At 42.0% G+C, this 19,289-nt stretch overlaps 1 protein-coding gene and 1 pseudogene across 2 annotated transcripts; both read left to right on the forward strand.

The window, feature by feature from the left end:
- Positions 1–4,036: 4,036 nt before the first annotated feature.
- On the forward strand, positions 4,037–9,107 carry Rhox2b (reproductive homeobox 2B). 2 transcript variants are annotated; one of them, XM_006541415.3, is made up of 5 exons: positions 4,037–4,478; positions 4,641–5,052; positions 6,593–6,638; positions 6,907–6,955; positions 8,878–9,103. In XM_006541415.3, exons 1-4 carry the CDS (start codon positions 4,412–4,414, stop codon positions 6,931–6,933), a joined length of 552 nt encoding a protein of 183 aa, XP_006541478.1. In that variant the 5' UTR covers positions 4,037–4,411; the 3' UTR covers positions 6,934–6,955; positions 8,878–9,103. The 2 variants fall into 2 exon arrangements, with proteins under 2 accessions (XP_006541478.1, NP_001092786.1); NM_001099316.1 differs by lacking the exon at positions 6,907–6,955 and having other exon boundaries at positions 4,406–4,478; positions 8,878–9,107.
- Rhox3b-ps (reproductive homeobox 3B, pseudogene) lies at positions 9,313–18,444 on the forward strand (annotated as a pseudogene).

The following is a 19,289-nucleotide window of genomic DNA, read 5'->3' on the forward strand; positions in this document are numbered from 1 at the left end:
TCAGGACCTTTTTTTTTTTTAATTTTTTGTTTTTTGGAGAAACACTGATGTTTGCCCAGTTTCTGAAGCCATGAGAATTATACATGAGAAAATACCTCAAAGAGTGTCACCCACCTTCTGCTCTGGAGAGGAGGGATGGTGTGTTTCTCGGGCTGCAGGGGTAGGACACAAAAGAGAAGGAAGTGCTCTTGCAGCCTGAATGGGATGTGGCTTCTAGTGGCTGTGAAGCACCCACACTGGAAGTCACTTCTAGTGTCCTAGCTGCTTCATACAGTGGGAGAGCTGCAGGGAGAATTGGGAAGACTTGATGCCTGCTTCCCTTGAATTTTTGACTGCCCTCTTGGGAAGTTTCTGTCAAAGCCCAAGGTTAGAGCCTGATTCCAAGGTTTAACCCTGTTTGGAAAAAATTTTTTTCCTCACTAAGGACTTGTCTTCCCTTCCTTCCACATTTGTGGTCTCACAAGTAGAGAGGGCAGGAGTGAGGGCAGCATGATAGTGGGACAGAAAGGAATGTGTGAGTCAGAGCAAAACCAAGCAAGGTACTTGGGAAACATGCGTTATTATGTACATGGGACATAATGACGTTGACTTAGTGATGTCATTTTATGGAAAGATACCTTGTCATCCTGTTTCAAGGACAGCTCTTTGGTAACTTTACAAGTTTCATACTAATTTGTAAAAACAAATGCAGCAAAGGTGCAGAGACTTCACTTCTTTATTAGAAATACAGATGCTGCGGACATAAAACCGTAGGTGGCAGCAACAACTTGTCACTATCCAGCTCCGGCACACGGATGGTTCTCTAGTTCTCCTGCATAGTCTTCAGAGGCACGTCGGAGCATTTATAGCTTCTGCTGCCTCCGATATGGTTCTTGTCTTCCCTTAAGCCAATTCTACAACAAGCCAGAAAAAAAATGGTTCGGTATCATAATGAGAATTATACCTCAGAAACCACATCATGTAATATTAGTTGCCCTCTATACTTTACGTCAATAGAGTTTATATTAATATCAGAAGACCCTGGTGTCTCACTCTGTAATTCTGTGAGGTGCTGAAGACCTGGTACAGAGTGCAGGGCTTGCCTAGAATGTGGGAGCCCGACTTGTGTGGCCTTTGAAGTGCAAAATAGTTCCCGGACATTGGACCAAACATTGCACACCAGGTGTCTGTCTCTACTGTAGAGCCCTCTGCAGATACTTATCAGCATTTTTGGGCAGATGCAGCAGCATGGTCCTGAGAGTTATCATGACGGGTGTCCGTATCTGCTTGGCTTCACTAGGCACCTCCAAACAGCAGGAGGACTGGATTCTATGATTTCCCCATGCCCACAGTCTCTGTTTAACCAAGTTTACATCAGCTTTCTGTGTGCCTGGCTCTGACTGAGAACTAACCGTTTGTGGTGCACTTAAATTGCTCCTATAAGGTTAGAATTTATGCTTAGTTTTCACTATTTCAATTCTTTAGGATCAGGGTTATCTCCAGTAATATGATTCTTATTTATATAATTTATATTTCATAACCCCAGTGGGATGTCTCATAATTGATATCCCGAAGATATCAATGTTTTAAAGAATTTCATATATATGTATATATGTGAGTTTGAATATCAATTTTATTAATACAAGTATTAATGCATAGAGAGTATATGGTACAATATATATTTGTAGTTTATATGCAAGATACATCTATATCTGATCTGTGTGTGTGTGTGTTCTGTGTTCCTTTGAGAAGCTGTGCTCTGTGTTAAAATGAGCCATTTCAAGTTGGTTGGGGTCTCTTATTCAATTATATACTCAGAAAGAACATAAGGCTCAAAAGTCATTATAAGGAGGCTGTAGAGAAGAGTTAAGAGCACTTGATGCTCTTGTAGGGGAAGAACCAAGTTTGGTTCCTAGCCCATGCATAACCACTCCTAAATCCAGGGAATTTCATATCCTCTTCTCTCTCTGAGAACACCTGCACACATGCTCCATGCACACACAGGCAAATCTATATACGTGAATGAAAATTATAAAAAGATTTTAAAAATTTCATTTTGAAACATAGCACTTAAAACACCACCACCAGCAGCACCAGGACCACCACCACCACTTTGCGCCTAGGTTAAAAGTATCCAAGATAAGAATCAAGTTCTACAATGGCTCTCCTGTCAAAATGTCTTCTTCTCCTTACCATAACTCTGGCTTCACTCACACCTATCCATCTTGCCAGATGTCTTCTGGGGGAAAAATAGCAGATATTCAGTATTGGGCATTTTGAAAGAAATGAAAAGCTCCAGCAAAGAGAAGGAGAACATCCTTGTGACAAAGAGACTGCATACAGAATGGTGGAAAAACCTTTGCCAACTATAATTCTGTCAAAGTGTTGGTGTCTAGAATATACAAAGAACCTTAAAAACTAAATGGCAGGAAAACATGCACCCAGTTAAACATTTCAGCTTGAATTAGACAGGGAGTACTCACAAGGGCCCTGTGTATATGAATTCATCCCCTGTGACTACTTATAAAAGCCCTGCACAGAAAAAGGCTAGCCAAAACGCTAAGGCGAATAGGAGAAAGCCTTGGGAATGTCCATTCAAATGGTAAGGGTGACCATTGACTTCAGCTGGGGGAAGGAGAGTCACTTTGCTGCCATGGTAACATCATGAAGATGTTATGCATGCTCCAGTAATGGTCTTACATCAGTATACACACAGGCAGCAAAAAGGAGACTAAGTAGATGTTAAAAACATAAAATAGGAAGAGAGAAGTAGAGAGGAACAGGGCAGGGGTAATTGGAGCAAAGAAAATGTGAGGGTGTATTTGAGCTGCTGCATTATAAGCAAGGATGCAATGCTCAGACAGTAAAATTAGATAAAATGTAAATCAATTCGGCCGCTCACTGTATGACAGGATAGTAGATGAATGAGAATTGTTAAGCTGAAACGAATGCCCTATATTTTTTTTGACACATAAACTCATGTCTCAGGAAATTACCTTATTGAGACATAACCTTGTTAAAGAAAAACTTCTGTATACACTCAGTAACTAAAGATGGTTTGGAAAAGCTGAGCAGCCTGCCTCTCTCTGCCAGTGCTCACATTACAGGCACTGCGGCATTGAGCCTCCATGCTTGCTCCTTCAGTGCTCCAGGTAAACCATGGGTGGCTTTATACATGTTAGGTAAGACTCTGCAAACTGAGCTACATCTCCAGCAATAAACATATGTCGTCACTATTTTTCCAGACTGGAGAGATAAATTCTCCAGTACTTGACACTGACAAGAGCAATGCCAGGATTTAGAGCAAAGAGGAAAGAAAATCTAGGAAAGAGAAACATGTAGGCTTTGTTGTGAGGTAGTTATCAGAGCTGTCCAAGGAGAACTGCAGCACCAGGAGTCCACTCCAAACAAGGGACAGTGTGGAAAAATGATAGTGGTGCAGGGCCTTCTATTTGGGAGGATGAGGTGAAGAACTCTGTGTGTAGGATCAGGAACGGAGGCAACATTTGCAATATATATATATACATATACTCACACACACACATCCCCACACACATAATTGACCAGACCATGGGAAAATATGGCTGCCTTACGATGAGTCTGACTACATTCCAATGTAGGATCTGTTTGAATGACAGTTCCAGGACGTGTGTGTGTGTGTGTGTGTGTGTGTGTGTGTGTGTGTGTCCAAGACAAATGTGAGGAAGTTCAGCACAGGTAGGACAATTCTCACGGCTTTTACAAGCACTTATCAAAGCCTGAGAGTAATTCTAACTCCTCCCCAGAAACCCTGGCGAAGGTGAGTCCTCTGCTCTCACTGCTGAGCCAGCAGGGCCTGCAATTCTGCCCAAGCTCCCGTAAAGGCCGTCCTGGAAGCAGGATACACTACGTGAACTTCACTTTCTGTGAAAGCCCTAAGGAAGAACCTCCCACATAGAATCATTAGCTTATATCCGGTCTCAGCCATGGACCAGGGATGCAATGTGGAGAAATAGACCAAGCGGTATTGTCCACACATTTCCGCAAGGCCTCCGGAGGTACAGAGGTATCTTTTCTTACTCCCCGCAAATGGGTTTCCTCAGTGAACTGCCATCTCTTCCTTAGGAAGTTAATTAAACAAGGCAGGAGGACTCAGCGAAGATGCAAAGTGGAAGCCCCTAATATACCTGACTTGCAAAGAGGAACCATCATTTCCTTCTAATAATTCCTGCTCTGTTAACCTTTCCACTGTCCTGAGTTTTGCAGCGTGGACTTCAGTCGCAGCAACAGGAGTACAACCAGAAGGCAGGACACACTACCATAATTGGATATATGCTAATATTGAAGATGGGGACCGGAGGTGTGGCGGCAGACCATTGGTGGCTTAGAAGCTCTACTTCCGGAATTGTTGGGGGGTGTAACAGTGAATAAGGACTTCCACGGCTTTACAGACATGGAGCGACAAAGCGTCAATTACAAGCTTGATGTGGGACCTGAGGAGGATGAGGAAAATGCGAATGGTCAGTGAGTTTAGGGAAGGGTGGGTTGATGATATCCACAAGGGGAGGAGCGTCCCTTATAGGACTCAACTGGAGCTGTGCGCCACAGGCTTTGGCCTGACTCCATGACACCTCCGCACCAGCCTAGGCCCTGAGGCCTGGTTTTTCGTTTCCCCACTTAAGGTATAAAGACTCTGATGGTCTTGCTGGCTGGAGAGGGAAGAAATGAGGGAGAGAGTGGACCGGGCCTGCCTGGGTCGGGAGCCTCAGCAGCGGAAGGATACAGAGCAGGAGAAATAAGTGCAGGTGGGCCTGCTGCGCCAGTAGCCGACCTCATGGATAACAGCAACCAAGAGGACCTTGGTGCCACTGGCTGTGACCAGGAGAAGGAGAAGCAGCCAGAGGAGCCAGTCCCTGATTCCATGGGAGATTTGGAAAATGTAAAGCATGTGTCCGGGCCGTGGTCCACTGTTAATCCTGTGAGAGTGTTGGTGCCCAAATTCCGCCACGGTTGGCAACAGAGCTTCAATGTGCTGCAACTACAAGAGCTGGAGAGCATCTTCCAGTGCAATCACTACATCAGCACTAAGGAGGCGTGAGTACATTGCCTAGCTTGCATCAGTTGGATGGGGGAATGAAGTTATGCACAGAGAGTTTCTCCTCCTTCCTGGTCCCCCTTTTGCCCACCTTTTATATTCAATTTTTTATTTTATTTTTGGATGTACTTTTTTTTAAGTCTCTCTCTCTCTCTCTCTCTCTCTCTCTCTCTCTCTCTCTCTCTGTGTGTGTGTGTTTGTGTGTGTATTTGTATGCACAGGCATGTTGTGCTGTGCTTGTGTGTGCATGTTAACAAGACTGCATATCTGGAGGCTAGAAGACAGCTTGTGGGAGTTGTTTCTTGTTTGCATCCTGTGATCCCTGGGTTTTGAACTCAGGCATGCAAGTTAGCACCTTTATCATCCAGCAACATTAGTGAATGCCAGGCCAGCTTCAGGTGCAGAATGCAAGGCTATCTTTAAGCTATTAAAATAAACAAATAAAGTCAACAAAGCAAAAACAAAACCAAACAAACAACCAGCAGCAGCAGCAGGCTGAATGAGAACGAGGCAGTACATGTCTGTAAGCCCCGTTCTTGGCCGGTAGATCCCTAGTTCAAAGTTATCTCAATTATGTAATGAGCCCCATGCCAGGCCCTTTTCCATTAGGCCATTTGTGTTGTGATTGACAGCATACTCCACCACATATTTTCTGTTTGGTTGGTTGGTGGTTGTTCCCCGCAGGGGTGGAGGAGGTGTGTTCAGAGTCCCTCTTCTGATATTTGATCCAAGATCTCACTGTGTAAGACGGCTTCCCTGGAACTTGCAGGGAGCTTGGGCCTCATATTTCAATCATGTTTGGAATCCAGGACTGTGCGGTCAGTGTGGTGAGGTTTTCTAATACTCATTTCCTGTCTGCTGTGGCTTCTAATATTTCCTTACCCATAGTGGAAGATGGCTCAGCAAAAAAAAGGCATTTACTATGAGACCCTGAGTGCCAATCTGAGGATACACACAGAAGATCACTCCCTCATGCTGTCCTCTTACATCCGCACGTGCAATAGGGACATGCACACACTAAATAATAAATTTAAAAAAGAAATGTGATATTTGATTTTTCTGGTAATAATCAATTGGAGTCCCTCACTCTTAACTGAATATTAAAATTTTTTGGATGCTTTCCATTAAGCTTCTTAGTTGCAGTTTTCTTTTATCCTGACAGAACACTTTGTTTTTCCTGTTGGCATATGTTTTGTAGTTTTTGTCATGTTTTCAGTTGTTTTGTTTGAGATAGCATCTCCTGTACCACTGTCGCCATTGTTAGGAACATTTCTTTTGAAGGTTTTACTGTCTTCATTAGTGCTTTAAAACTTGCTTATTACAGACATGTTTGGGTTTGCATATATCTATTAATACTAACTTGGGAATCAAATACTACCTGTATCATTTCCTCTAAGCACCTCAAAATTTTCAGGGTGAATATCAGAGAAAATATTACTTGAGACAAACCATTCAAAACAATGATAAAATATCCCTCTCCAATTTTATTCCACATATCCATAATTCTGAATGCTGAATGTCTTTTTATTTTACCTGTAGAAATCGCCTGGCAAGATCCATGGGAGTGAGTGAAGCCACAGTGCAGGTCAGTCCCCACACAAAAGCTGTTTGGTAGGACAGCCATTCTGAAACCTACTGCATCTATAGGTCCTTCTGGTTCTCTCAGTAGAATTGTGTTGCCTTTGATAACATGTCCAAACCATGTTTGAAAATTACATTTTTACGATTTATCTCTAGTTTTTTTTTTACTATAAATAATTTTTATTTGTTTGCATTTTTTGCATGGCTAATGTTCCAGTTTGCTAGTAGAGTGGGTTTACACAGTTGAAGAGATAAACTTCCTTTGATTACAGGTGGACAAATCAAACAGAAAGGAATAAGAGTGTATAATGTTACATACATGTGAGTATCAGAGAGACTTTCTGTAGCCTTGAAACATGGAACAGAACCAGGAGTAAATCATCCCCAAAAGGAAATTTAATTGAGATGAATAAATATAAAAAGGAGGGAGAACGGGAGGGGGTGGGGAGAAAATACTTAAAAATAAATAAGGTAGTGAGGTATTTCTAAGTGGGAATACAGAAAAGAAAGTGTCAGATTTAATGTTACACATCACATACTGTGGATGATGTCGGATTTACTGCTTAGTGTCCATATCTCTAGTTTTTTTAATGTATGTTTGGGAGCGTGTGTATGTGTCGCACGTTCATGCCATATGTGTGTGGCTGATCCAGGAAACCAGCAGAGGGCATATATTTCACATATACGGAAGAACAAGTATTTATAAGCAGCACAAATGGTCCTAGAAGCTAAACTCAATTCCTCTACAAGACCAACAAGCAGGAACCACTAGAACATCACTCTAAACCAACGAATATGGCTTTCGAGATTCGTGGGTATTGTGGGTAGAAAATGGAATAAGAAAGCCCTACTCCTAAAGATTGGCTCATTTCCTGGACACACAAACTTCCTAAGGAACAAAGAAGTGTACCAAGCGTATTTTCACTAAGTACATATTTATATATCACATACATGTATCCTGTGGGTAAATCATTTTATGCATTATAACTTAGAAAGTGTTACACCTTATGTGTAAAATAGTTGTATTCTGTATAGATGTGTAGGACTTATATACATATATGCACATTAAAAACTATATGTGTGTGTATATATATGTATATAACCATATATAAATATATTGTCAGGCTAGTATACTTTGGTGTATATGTGTGTATGTGTGATTTGTTTCTGGGAGACAGTTTCTCTGTGTAGCCCTCCCTGTCCTGAACTCACTCTGTAGACTAGGCAGGCCTCAAAATCACAGAGATCCTCCTGCCTGTGCCTCCCTAGTGCTTAAATTGAATATTTGTGCCACAATGACCTGGCCAAGCCTAGTGTTCTGGGGAGTAACACTATTAGTGTGACATATGAATTATGCAAATTGGTATAGCTAGAGCATCCCTGAAACTATTCATAAAAATATTCATAAAGTATATCCTTACAGTCAGAATAGGGGGGAGGTAATAATTACAGGTCAAATCCACATAACTAATTAAAATTTAGCTATACAGAGACTTATGGAAATGGAGAAGATGGCAAATCAAAATACCCAACTTGCTGGTTTTGTTAGTTCTTTGATCTCCTTGTATGTGTTTTGACCATATTTATCCTGTTCCCCATGAAACTTTGTGTCCCCTAATTTTAATAATCCATCAAGACCAATTTGTGCTGCTCAAATACATACATACACACATATGTGTGTGTGTGTGTGTGTGTGTGTGTGTGTGAGTGAGTGTGTGTATACACCCTGATGTACCAAGAAATCACTGTTTCCTTGTGGTCATACATAGCCTCTTTCCATCCTTTTTCCCAAATGATCTCTGAGCCTTGGGAGAAGACACGTGGTGTGTATGTTCTACTTGGGGATGAGACTTCTTCAATCTCTTGTTTTCTACGCTTTGATCAGTAGAAGATCTCTATGTCGATCACTACTCAAAGTAGAAGTTTCTCTGATGAGAGCTGAGAACTGCACTAATTAGAACGATACAACATTAGTTGTCAGTTTAATGCTATGCTGACATGGCAGAGTAATAGGAAGAGGGTCTTCCCCTAGGATTTGTCTAGGTTAAGTTTCTTAGCCCTAATAATGGTGCCAGGTCCAGTTTTCAACGTGTGGAGTAGACCTGAATTCAATTGAAAAACTAGTTGATTACTACAAATAGGAAACGAATACTGTAGATTCTTTCTGGTTTTTATTAAGTACTTCAACTATAATCCTAGTGGTTTACTACTGTCTACCAATTCCTTTTTCACAATGACTGTAGGAATGGTTTTTGAAGAGGAGAGAAAAATACAGGAGTTATAAGAGGCTGTAAATGCTCAGAGGTCCTCTTCCTGCTTCCCACAGCATCTCTCTGTGAAGGCTATGGAGAAGCCCCAGGGATCCACGCTTCCTCAAGGCGCCATAGCCAGACGATGTTTTCCCGCCAAAGTCCTGTTACAACACAGTTATCTCCTCAATACTTGTATTAGCAATAAAGAGCTGAATTCTCCATATATTTGTTTTGTGCTTCTTCTGAGATTGTTAAGATACATGTCTCATATCAGGGAAATGCCTGTTTGAAACAAGATCTGTTTCCAGGAGGTAACATCTGTGCATCACAGTCAGTAAGCCCTGTGGGTTACAGGGACTTTCCAACATTCGTAGTAGCAGTACTCTGACACAACTGTTCTTTTTTTGGCACCTCCTCTTATTCCATGCAAATTTACAAGAGAGATGATGCAGGACCCAAGGAGAAACAGCAGTCTCTTCCAAACACAGGTGATGCATGCCACCCTGGCCCCTTCTCAAGATTTCACTCCAGCCCGGAACTCTGACAGACCCTTCATTTGAGACAACCCACAGGGTTCACAGGACACAAGCAATGATGTAGGAAGTACATTCCTCCCAATTATTTTCCTTGCCTTTATTTTTTTCTGTGAACGTTTGGGGCCATATGTGGCATGAGACAACAGTTAATTCTGTCATAGGTCTTAGGTTTAGCTTCCACCCTCATGCTGTTATTACACACTTAGTCCCTCAGCCCTTGTATTTCCAACAAGGAGCTGAGTTATCAATATATCTGTATCAAGTGTCTTCTGAGACCTTTAAGGAATATGTCTAAATTACCAAGGCAATGTCATTTAATCAGACAAGGCAGATGTGACTTTTCTTGGTTCTGATAGTTCAGAGGATCTCCACTTTCCTTGCAAATATTTCATTCTCTTCCATTCATTTAAAAAATACGATTAAATGTTTTAAATGAAAATGAAGAAAAGCTATCATGCAGTGGTACAGACAGTGGAGTCCTTCCATAGGGAAGTGAGGGTAGACACAACAAGTGCTGAGCACCATGGCCAGGAGCTGTAATCACAGCACTTGAGAAGTGGACTTTTGAATGAAGTGGCCCTCGTTGGCCACACAGCAAGTTCAAGAACAGCCTGCATGCACTAAATGAGGCCTCCATCTCACTTTTAAATGTGGGGCTGGGAAATGGTTCAGTAGGGAAAGTGACTGCCAGCCAGCAGGAAGACATGATTGTGACCCCCAACATAGATGTAAAACAGTAGCCAACATTTCAGTCTGGGTACTGAGACAGAGAAAGGTGGCTTCAAAGAGGGTGCTGGTCATCCTGCCGAGTTATAACTGTGGGTTGAGGTTTAGAGACATAATGGGATCCAGAAGAGGCTAACCTAGGGATGGCTAGAGAAATGTCTCTGCAGTAAGAGTACATGCTGCTCTTGCACAGGGTCTAAGCTTGAATCCCAACACACACAACAGATAGTCAAAATGGCATGTAACTCAAGCTCTATGTGATCTGACACTCTTCTGGCTTTTACAGCCATCCAGACATATGTGCACAAACCACCATCAGGCACACATATATGTACATCATTGATAAATGAAAATCAAGAGTCTGGAGAGTATGTACTTGTCTTCCAGAGGACTCAGATAGACTCCTGTCGACCTCCTGCACCAGGAGGCTCACAATCACCTCTCACTTCAGCTCCAAGAAACACAACAGTCTGCCTTGTAGGCATCTGTACATACACACACACACACACACACACACACACACGCACACGCACACGCACACGCACACGCACACACACACACTTGCTGTTAAAGTAACAAAAATAAATTTTAAAAAACTTACAATAATATGCAAAGTGCTAGAGGTTGTCGCTCAATGTTGACCTCTGCCCAGACTTGTGAACAGATGGGTTCCCATCTTGAAAATACATGTGTAAACACATGGACAGACTACACATGCATAGGGTGAAAATTGTTTTAAGTAAAAGAGAGAATTCAGTCATGTATTTGGATTGAGACACTAAACTTTTAATACTTCCACTATAAATGTTGTAAAAAAAAAAGGTTAATGGAATTTATAACAAAGGAATTAGAGGAACTCAAGAGAAAAGTGTTGACAAAGGATATCAAACTGTTTTCCATATAACAAATAAACATTCACAAGAAATATAAAAAAATAAAAATTCTATAAATAAAAAATAACATAAGGACTGATGAGGTAGCTGTGAACATAAAATATCTTGCCAGCAGTTCTAATGACCCGATTTCCATACCCAGGACCCACATAATGGAAGGAGAGAAAGTTGTCCTATGATATCCACATAGGAAGCACCGGTCCCTTCCCCTCAGCAATAAATAAATGAATTAAAAGTATATATCCTAACAGCATTATTTATAAAGCAATGACAAATAACTATATTGAATAAAAATCACTGCAGCAGCCAATAAGAGAACTGGGTAGTCTTGAAGATGGGTCAGTTGAGAGTACTCAGTCTGAGAAATGGAAATAAGAGAAGAGGGTAGTCTTGAAGATGGGTCAGTTGAGAGTACTCAGTCTGAGAAATGGAAATAAGAGAACTGGGTAGTCTTGAAGATGGGTCAGTTGAGAGTACTCACTCTGAGAAATGGAAATAAGAGAAGAGGGTAGTCTAGAAGATGGGTCAGTTGAGAGTACTCAGTCTGAGGAATGAAGAAGAAGATATTGAAAGTACTGGGAAGTGTGGGATTGGATGGGTAGGGAGAGTGGGCAAAAGTACCTTAGGAAAAGAAAAATGTAGGGGTTAACAGGATGCATCCATGGGTAAAGATGTTTGCATCCAAGCTTGGTGTCCTGAGTTTGGTGCCCAGGTTCCTCACAGTAAGACAGAACTGATTCCCACAGGTTGTCCTATGGTTTGTGGGTATGTGCCATGGCATACATCCCATAATACAAGGAAATAAAATATAAATTTTAAAAGAAAAATTGTGAGAACCCCTGAGTACAATGCCCAAGAATTAGAAGGTCTAGAGGAAGGGGGGAAATGAAGACTTGGAGAAATAATGGCAAAATGTGTAAATACTGCAAATCCTACACCATTAGCCAAGGAAAAAGCCTAACCTCATTAAAGCACCCTAAACTGAGATTGACACCAAGACTCTCCTGCTCCTGATAAAGAAAAGGATTGCTTGACAACAGCAGCAAAGAAGAAGCGCCTTATGCAAAGACACGTAAATATAAGGAAGAGCACCCTCGTGAACATGGGGGCCAGGAAGTACTGAGACCAGCATATTTAAGGCAGTGAAAGGAGCCCGTGGATGGATATTTCTAGATGTGACCAGAACAATTATTCAAAAAGGACAGAGGATGGTAGCAATTGCCATTATCCCAGAGACCAGGAGGAGGAAGCAGGAGGAACAGATTAACATTCTGGAGATGCCTACCGAACACTGTCTCAAAAATATTTTTTAAAGAAGGGACATAGAATAACAATATGAAGTGAGAGATGGGCAGTTGTAAAATGATATAGATTGCAATATATTATTTTAATAATGTATAATAAAAATAGAGCATCCCAAGGAAAGGGAAACTCACCATAATAAAGCACAATAGATAAAGTGGGTGTTCTAACCACAAGCAGCAATATACATATTGTTTACAAACATACAGGGAATATTCTCCACATAGATGATATAATAAGTGAAAACAACACTTGTCAGTAAATTTTAAAAATTAAAGCAGGCTCCATGCACAATTCATAACTGTAGATTCCAGAATCATAAACGGGGAAAGAAATGGTTGTCTTTTTTTAGAAAGAGTGTCATTTTCTATTTTTAGATGCGGTCATATGTCCCTCTCTGAACACAAACTCACTCTGTACACTAGCATGGCTCTGGCATCTACCTCCTCACAGGACAGCATTACAGTGCAGTTCAGAGATCATGTGACTTTAAGCATGCTGGGTAAGGACAATGCAAACTGAGCTACAGCCCTAGCCCTGAAATGTATGTCTTTACTGTTTTGACTAGACTAGGTCTAGAAAAAAAGCAATTCTCCTGTGCTTGACACAAGCAATGATGGGATTTAGAGCAAAGAGAGCAGAAAAACTAGGAAAGAGACACATGTAGGCTTCGTTGTGAGGCAGTTATCAGAGCTGTGAGCTAAGTCTTACTCAAGGAAAACTCCAGGACTCCAGGATATTCCCACCCTACACTAGGGACAGTGTGGAAACATGATAGTGGTGCAGGGCCTTCTATTTTAAGAGTGAGCAGAACATGTTGGGAAAATGTGGCTGCACTGGGACGAGTCTGAGCACATACCAACACAGGGTCTGCTTGACAGACAGTCCTGGGATAGAGACCCAGGTATAAAAGCATGCTTTCTCAGAGTTCTGTGTGTGTATGTGTGTGTGTGTGTGTGTGTGTGTGTGTGTGTGTGTGTGTGTGTGTGTGTGCCTTCAAGACAAATGTGACAAAGCTCAGCACAGGTATGACAAGTCTCATAGCTTTTACCAGTACTCACCAAAACTTGACAGTGCTACTAACCTACCCGAATCCCTGCACCACAAGCCCTGTTGAAGTTGAGCCCTCTGATCGTTCTTCTGAGCCAGCAGGACCAGCAAGTCTACCCAAGCTCCTGTAAAGGCAGAGCATGGAAGCAAAACTAGCTCTGTGTTAGCTACCCTCCTCTTTACCTGGTGGCCTGCTTAGAGTTTCAGAGGGTGAATCCACAATCATGATGGCAGGAAGCATGGCAGCAGGTAGGCAGGCATGGCACTAGAGGAGTAGCTGGGAGCTTGTATCTTCTTCACCAACAGGCTCTCAAGAGAGGGGACATGTATTAATTTGGAATGGTGTGGGCCTTTGAAACCTGAAAGCCCACGCCTAACAATAAGCCTCTTCCCACAAAGCCAGACCTCCTCTAACAAGGCTATAGCCCCCAGTCCTTTCCAAGTACTTCTACCAACTGGAGACCTAGAATTCAAATATATGTGTCTATAGGCAGTCATTCTCATTCAAACCACCACAGGATCTAAGTTCACTTTCTGTGACAGCCCAAAGGAACAGGCCTCCTAGATAATCACATTGATGTAACTTCTTTTCTCTGCCACCTACCAGGGAATCAATGTGGAGCACTAGACCAAGAGGTAGTTCTACAAACATTTTCCTCAAGGGCTCCAGAGTTACTGGGAGATATTTTCTTGCTCCCCACAACTTGGCTTCTACAGTTGACCACCATCCCCTCGGTAGGAAGAAAATTCAATAAGGTCAGAGAAGTCAGCTGAGATGCAGCTTCAAAGGTTATTTCTGCATCTCTACTTCCCCGAGGTTTGTGTCCTCCCTGAAAACATACCCTGCTCATCCCAGCAACAAACTCCTCTCACCAGGGCACCTCAGGGTGAGCACCTAATGGTCCTCATTATAGCACTTCTGGGCACCTACCTCACCATAGCAACAGGTGATGAGCATGAAGCCAGAACGTTCCATCTCTAACTAGATACATAGTAATGTGGAACGGGCTGGAAGAAATCTCTTCCAGGTCAACGGTCACCGCTCTGCTCTATTACCGGAACTACCTCAGGATTACCACAGAGCTTCAAGGTCAGTCAACGGATGTGAGACTAAAATGGACAGCACCCAAGGTATGGACTGTTACAACATCAAGTACTTGTTCATTCGGGTAGTATATGAGGGTGAGGGTACAGGAGATGGTCAGTACGTAGCTGGAATGGTCAGTAGGTAGGTGGAATGGTGATATAACTATCTCCCTGAGAGACATGGAGGTGGCTCGGGAGGCATGATGGGAATGGCGCCATGGGCAGCTGTCATCTCTGCGACTTGCTGCCTACTTTTGGCGGCAAGGTTGACTTTTCTCTATTTTCCCACCTCCAGGTACCAAGGTTTTGCCGGCTGAAGAGGGAAAAAATGAAGAAGATGGAGGACAGGTGGAGTCGGCATTGGGAGCCACAGCCACAAGGGGTAGAGGAAAAGAAGCATTAAATGGAGAGAGTCCCGCCGCTGCTGGCACTGCAGGCCTTGTAGAGGAAGACAGGAACAAGGAAGATGGTGGCACCAAGGGAGGTGAGAAGAATGAGCAGGAAGTGAGGGAGCAGATTCCTGAGCATGTTGAAGGAGAGAGTGACCAGGCTGAAGCGCCAAGGCAGGTACCACGACGTCGATTGCACCATAGATTCACCCAGTGGCAGCTGGACGAACTGGAGAGAATTTTCCGGATGAATTATTTTCTCAGTCTAGAAGCAAGGTGAGGAGATTGCCTGGCCTTTTCTCCTACTTGATGGGAGCAAGTGCTGTTCCGAGGTGACCATTGACCTCCTCCCTGCTCCCCCACAGAGCCTCGTTTTTGAATTTATATTTTAAATACAGACCTTCATTTATTTGGTGGGGGTGGGCATGTGGCGGGTCGGTGGTTTTGCATGTGTGTGAGTATATGGACCACCTGGCACATGAGGAGGCAAGAGGACACTTACAGCGTTCAGTTTTATAATCCATCATGTGGGTCCAAGACATCAAACTGAGAACATCAGGGCTATCCGGAAAGCACAGGGACCCACTTAGCCATCTTGTCAGTCCCCACAAACTCTTGCCTCTTGAAATCCTAATCACCTGGGAAATTCAGACTGCCAGATCCAGTGTCCTCCACTATGGTTCCGAGGTAGGGGTAAGAGTCATACAAAATGACCTTGAAGTTATTTTCATACAGTATTCACATGAGTCCAAGTACAAAACTTCAGTCCATGTCTCCTACAGTAGTTAGGTTCTTTTTAAAGAGATATGCAAGGCTGAGCTATGTTTGCCATACTACAGAGGGGTATCCTGCTGTTCTTAACGTTTTTGATATATCTGTACATCATGTATTTTTCCTTTAAGTGTTTTATAATTAGAAACTCACTGACAAATTTCTCTCCTTACCGACCACCTCCAAGATCTCTCTAGGAATCCCTTCCTGGTCTGGCACTCACATTATAGCAGCAGACTGATCTCAAACTCACAGAGATCCTCCCACCTTTGCCTCTCAAGTGCTGGGACAACATGCTTCACCAAGCCTGGCTCCCAACATTCTCCTAGTTTTTATGGCTTTGCTTCCCCCCCCCAAACTGCCCACAGAATATGGTCCACAAAACCAGGACTTAATATTGAGCATGTGTAAGAGCTTTTGTGCTGAGATCTAAGGCATGTTCAGCTTAGCTGGGTTTCCCTTTCTGTTTATTCTTGTCTGCTCACTCTGTAGTCCAGGCTCACCTGGAACTCACAGGGACCCATTGTCTGAATTTCCATCCTCCGTCATTCTGGGAATTCAAGAAGCGATTGCCAGTACTATGGAGGGTTGTTGTTCTTGTTCCTTGATTGTTTTGTGGATTTGTTTGATTGTTTCTTTTCTGTCTGAAGTGCTTTTGATATTTTCTTGCCCAAGGCTTGTGAGATTATGGTTCAGTGGGTAAAAGTACTTGCCACCAACCTGGAGAACCAGAGTTTTGTCCCTAGTATCCACATCCATATGATAGAAAAAGGAAACTAACTTCCAGTAGGTGCCCTCTAACATCTACATGTTCACTAGGGCATAGGAGTGTGTGTGTATGTGTGTATACACACCCCCAAAGAGTAATTCAAAGAAATGTAGCATTTCATTTCCCCCAACACTCTGTACATTGGAAGTCCTCTTATACTAATGGCACATTAGAAATTTTCCTGTCCTCCCTATTAATCCATCTTCTTTTGAGTTTAACCTTCTGTCCTGACAAAGGGCCTCTCACAGCATTCCTGTGTGAATTTGCTTTGCAACTATTGCTCTGTTTGCTTTTCTCTTGTTTTTAGAGGCAGGGTCTCATACACCACCACAGAGAGTATTGACAGCATTTCCTTAAGGTTGTTGACGCCTGTGTTGTGGCTTTTAATAATGCTTTCTAGGGGCATGAGTGGGTGCTCATGTGTATGAACGGTCCATTAATAATAAATAAAATTACATATAGAATTTGTTTAAATCTTCAAATCCTTCCAGATAAATGTCAAAGAAGTTGGGGGATGAGACCAACATTTTAAAGCAAATATATAAGATGATTCACATTTTTTTCTTTCATGTATATCGGTAAATACTGAACATCTATCATTTTACCCTCAGAAAACAACTGGCCCGATGGATGGGTGTGAATGAAGCCATAGTGAAGGTCAGTAAACCAAAGAAAGACCTTTGGCAGGACAGCCAGTTTACAACTTGCCTTATGTCTTGGCCACATTCATCTTATCCATGAAATTGTTAACATAAAACTGTTTCAGAGTATTTTTCAAGATTTTTTAAATTTTTACTATGTGTATGTCTCTGTGTATAAAATATGTGGCCAAGTGCCAAAAAATCCAGAGGAGGACATTTATTCCCTGACGCTGTATTTACAAAATCCAGAGGAGGACACTTATTCCCTGAAGCTGGATTTTGAGGTCATCTTGATGCACCTGGCTCAGACACTGGGAAGCAAACTCTGGCCCATGTGCAGGAGCAGCAAGGACTCTTAGCCACTGAGCTGTCTCTGCTGTCTGCACCAAGTTACTTTTCAGCTCTAAAGTCTTTGTGAGTAGACATGGAATAAGGAAGCCTCACCATGCACAAAGGGCATACTTCAAAATGGAACGTGACTTCCTAAACAAATAAAGAAGAGCACTGAACGACTTTCATTTCTTAGACACATACCTATTACACATACATGTACTCTGTAGGTAAATTATAAATACAGATGTCTTAACTTATAACACAGGTATTTAGTAGAGATGATTACATTAATTATGTATACATATACAGACATACATACATAACTATGTGCAATTCCTTGCAATGCTGGTGTTTTAAGGTAGAGTTACTCTGTGACATCATACTGAAGTTAGGAGCTGCACAATCATAATCTATCTCAAATGCTCAAAACCAAACGTAAATTTTATCCTTGCAGAAGGAATATTAGTTAGGCCATAGCTGAAAGGCTGAAACCAGCACTCATAAAGCTGGTGAATAGGCTGGTGCATCTGCCTGAAAATGCTGCTCACTTGCTAAAATGTGAATTCAGTAGAGAGGGAAACAAGGTGAGCAACCTTTGAATACTTTTCTGGGACTATTTTGCAGTGCTGCTGTGTAAAGCAGGGTCTACAACATTCTAGGCAAGCGCTGAACAGCTTGCTAACCCTTTAGTCCCTCAGAAAATTAGAAAGAAGGGTTAGACACCATGTTCAAGTAACACTGATATATGAACTTACATGGTATGTTTTTTTTTCAATTATGGTCCTAAAAGTTTGCTTCTCTGAACCAATTCCTTCTTCTCACTCATTGTAGAGATGGTTTCAGAAGAGGAGAGAACAATACAGGTGGTATAAGAGGCTATAAGGTCTCAGAAGTTCTCCTCCTGCTTCTCAGAACATCTTTCCTGAAGACTGTGGAGGAACCCTGCAGTGCCACTATCGCCAAGGCAACATAGAGAGAGGAATTGTTTTCTTCTCCTAACGATATGTTATTAAACTCTTATATCTGAAGCGATTATATTTCAATAACAATATGAATTTTCAATATAATTGTCCCATGTGCCTTTTGATTTAGTATAATATATATTTATAAGCTCTGTTTTTTCCATATTGTAACTTTTAAAATAGTTCCTGGTAAACACTTACAACTTAAAATTCAAGAACACAACTTTGTTCCTGTTCTGGTCATGGTAATTCTGAAACACTCTACCTACATTGATGTGCCAGCAGTATACCAGCTGAAGAATGCTGGCCCTCACCATCAGGATCATGGCCCCCAGTTCAGAGAATAACATGTTCAAACTCAAATAATTTTTCCAGAAGAAGTATGGAATCTCTCATTCAGGAGCCTTTCACGATGAAAAAAAAAACTATGAAAAAATCCTGGTGGCTGTGTGGTACAAATTAGAAGTCCCTGCTTCTCTGCAAGATTATGAGGAGAACATCTCCTAGCTGCTCTTTTCCTTCTATCACCATAGGCTTAGTAGTAAAGTTGCTTTAGCACAGAAGTCCAATTATCTCCTTGAAATAGTATAGCGTATCAATACATTTTACATCATACCTCAGTACAATAGAGAAATTCTTATTGTGTTAATTATGTTTATTCTAAATTATACATCCCTATAAGCAAGTCACTTTGGTGATAATATTCCTGAGAGACTACTTTACATGGACTAAAATAAATCCGTTTCATAAAACAACAATCCAAGAACACCGAGTGTACATCACTGTATGCACCCTATGGCATTGTGTGCCTGAGATCTTCCAGAGTCATGGAAGATTCAGAGATGCAAATTTCCCAGAGACCATAGTTGCCAATGAGTTCATTACAGATGCAGAAGCTGACACTCTCACCATCTTCTGTGGGGCTGGAATTCATGATTAGCTGCC

The sequence above is a fragment of the Mus musculus genome, chromosome X, assembly GCF_000001635.26.
Source record: "Mus musculus strain C57BL/6J chromosome X, GRCm38.p6 C57BL/6J".
NCBI lineage: Eukaryota > Metazoa > Chordata > Mammalia > Rodentia > Muridae > Mus > Mus musculus.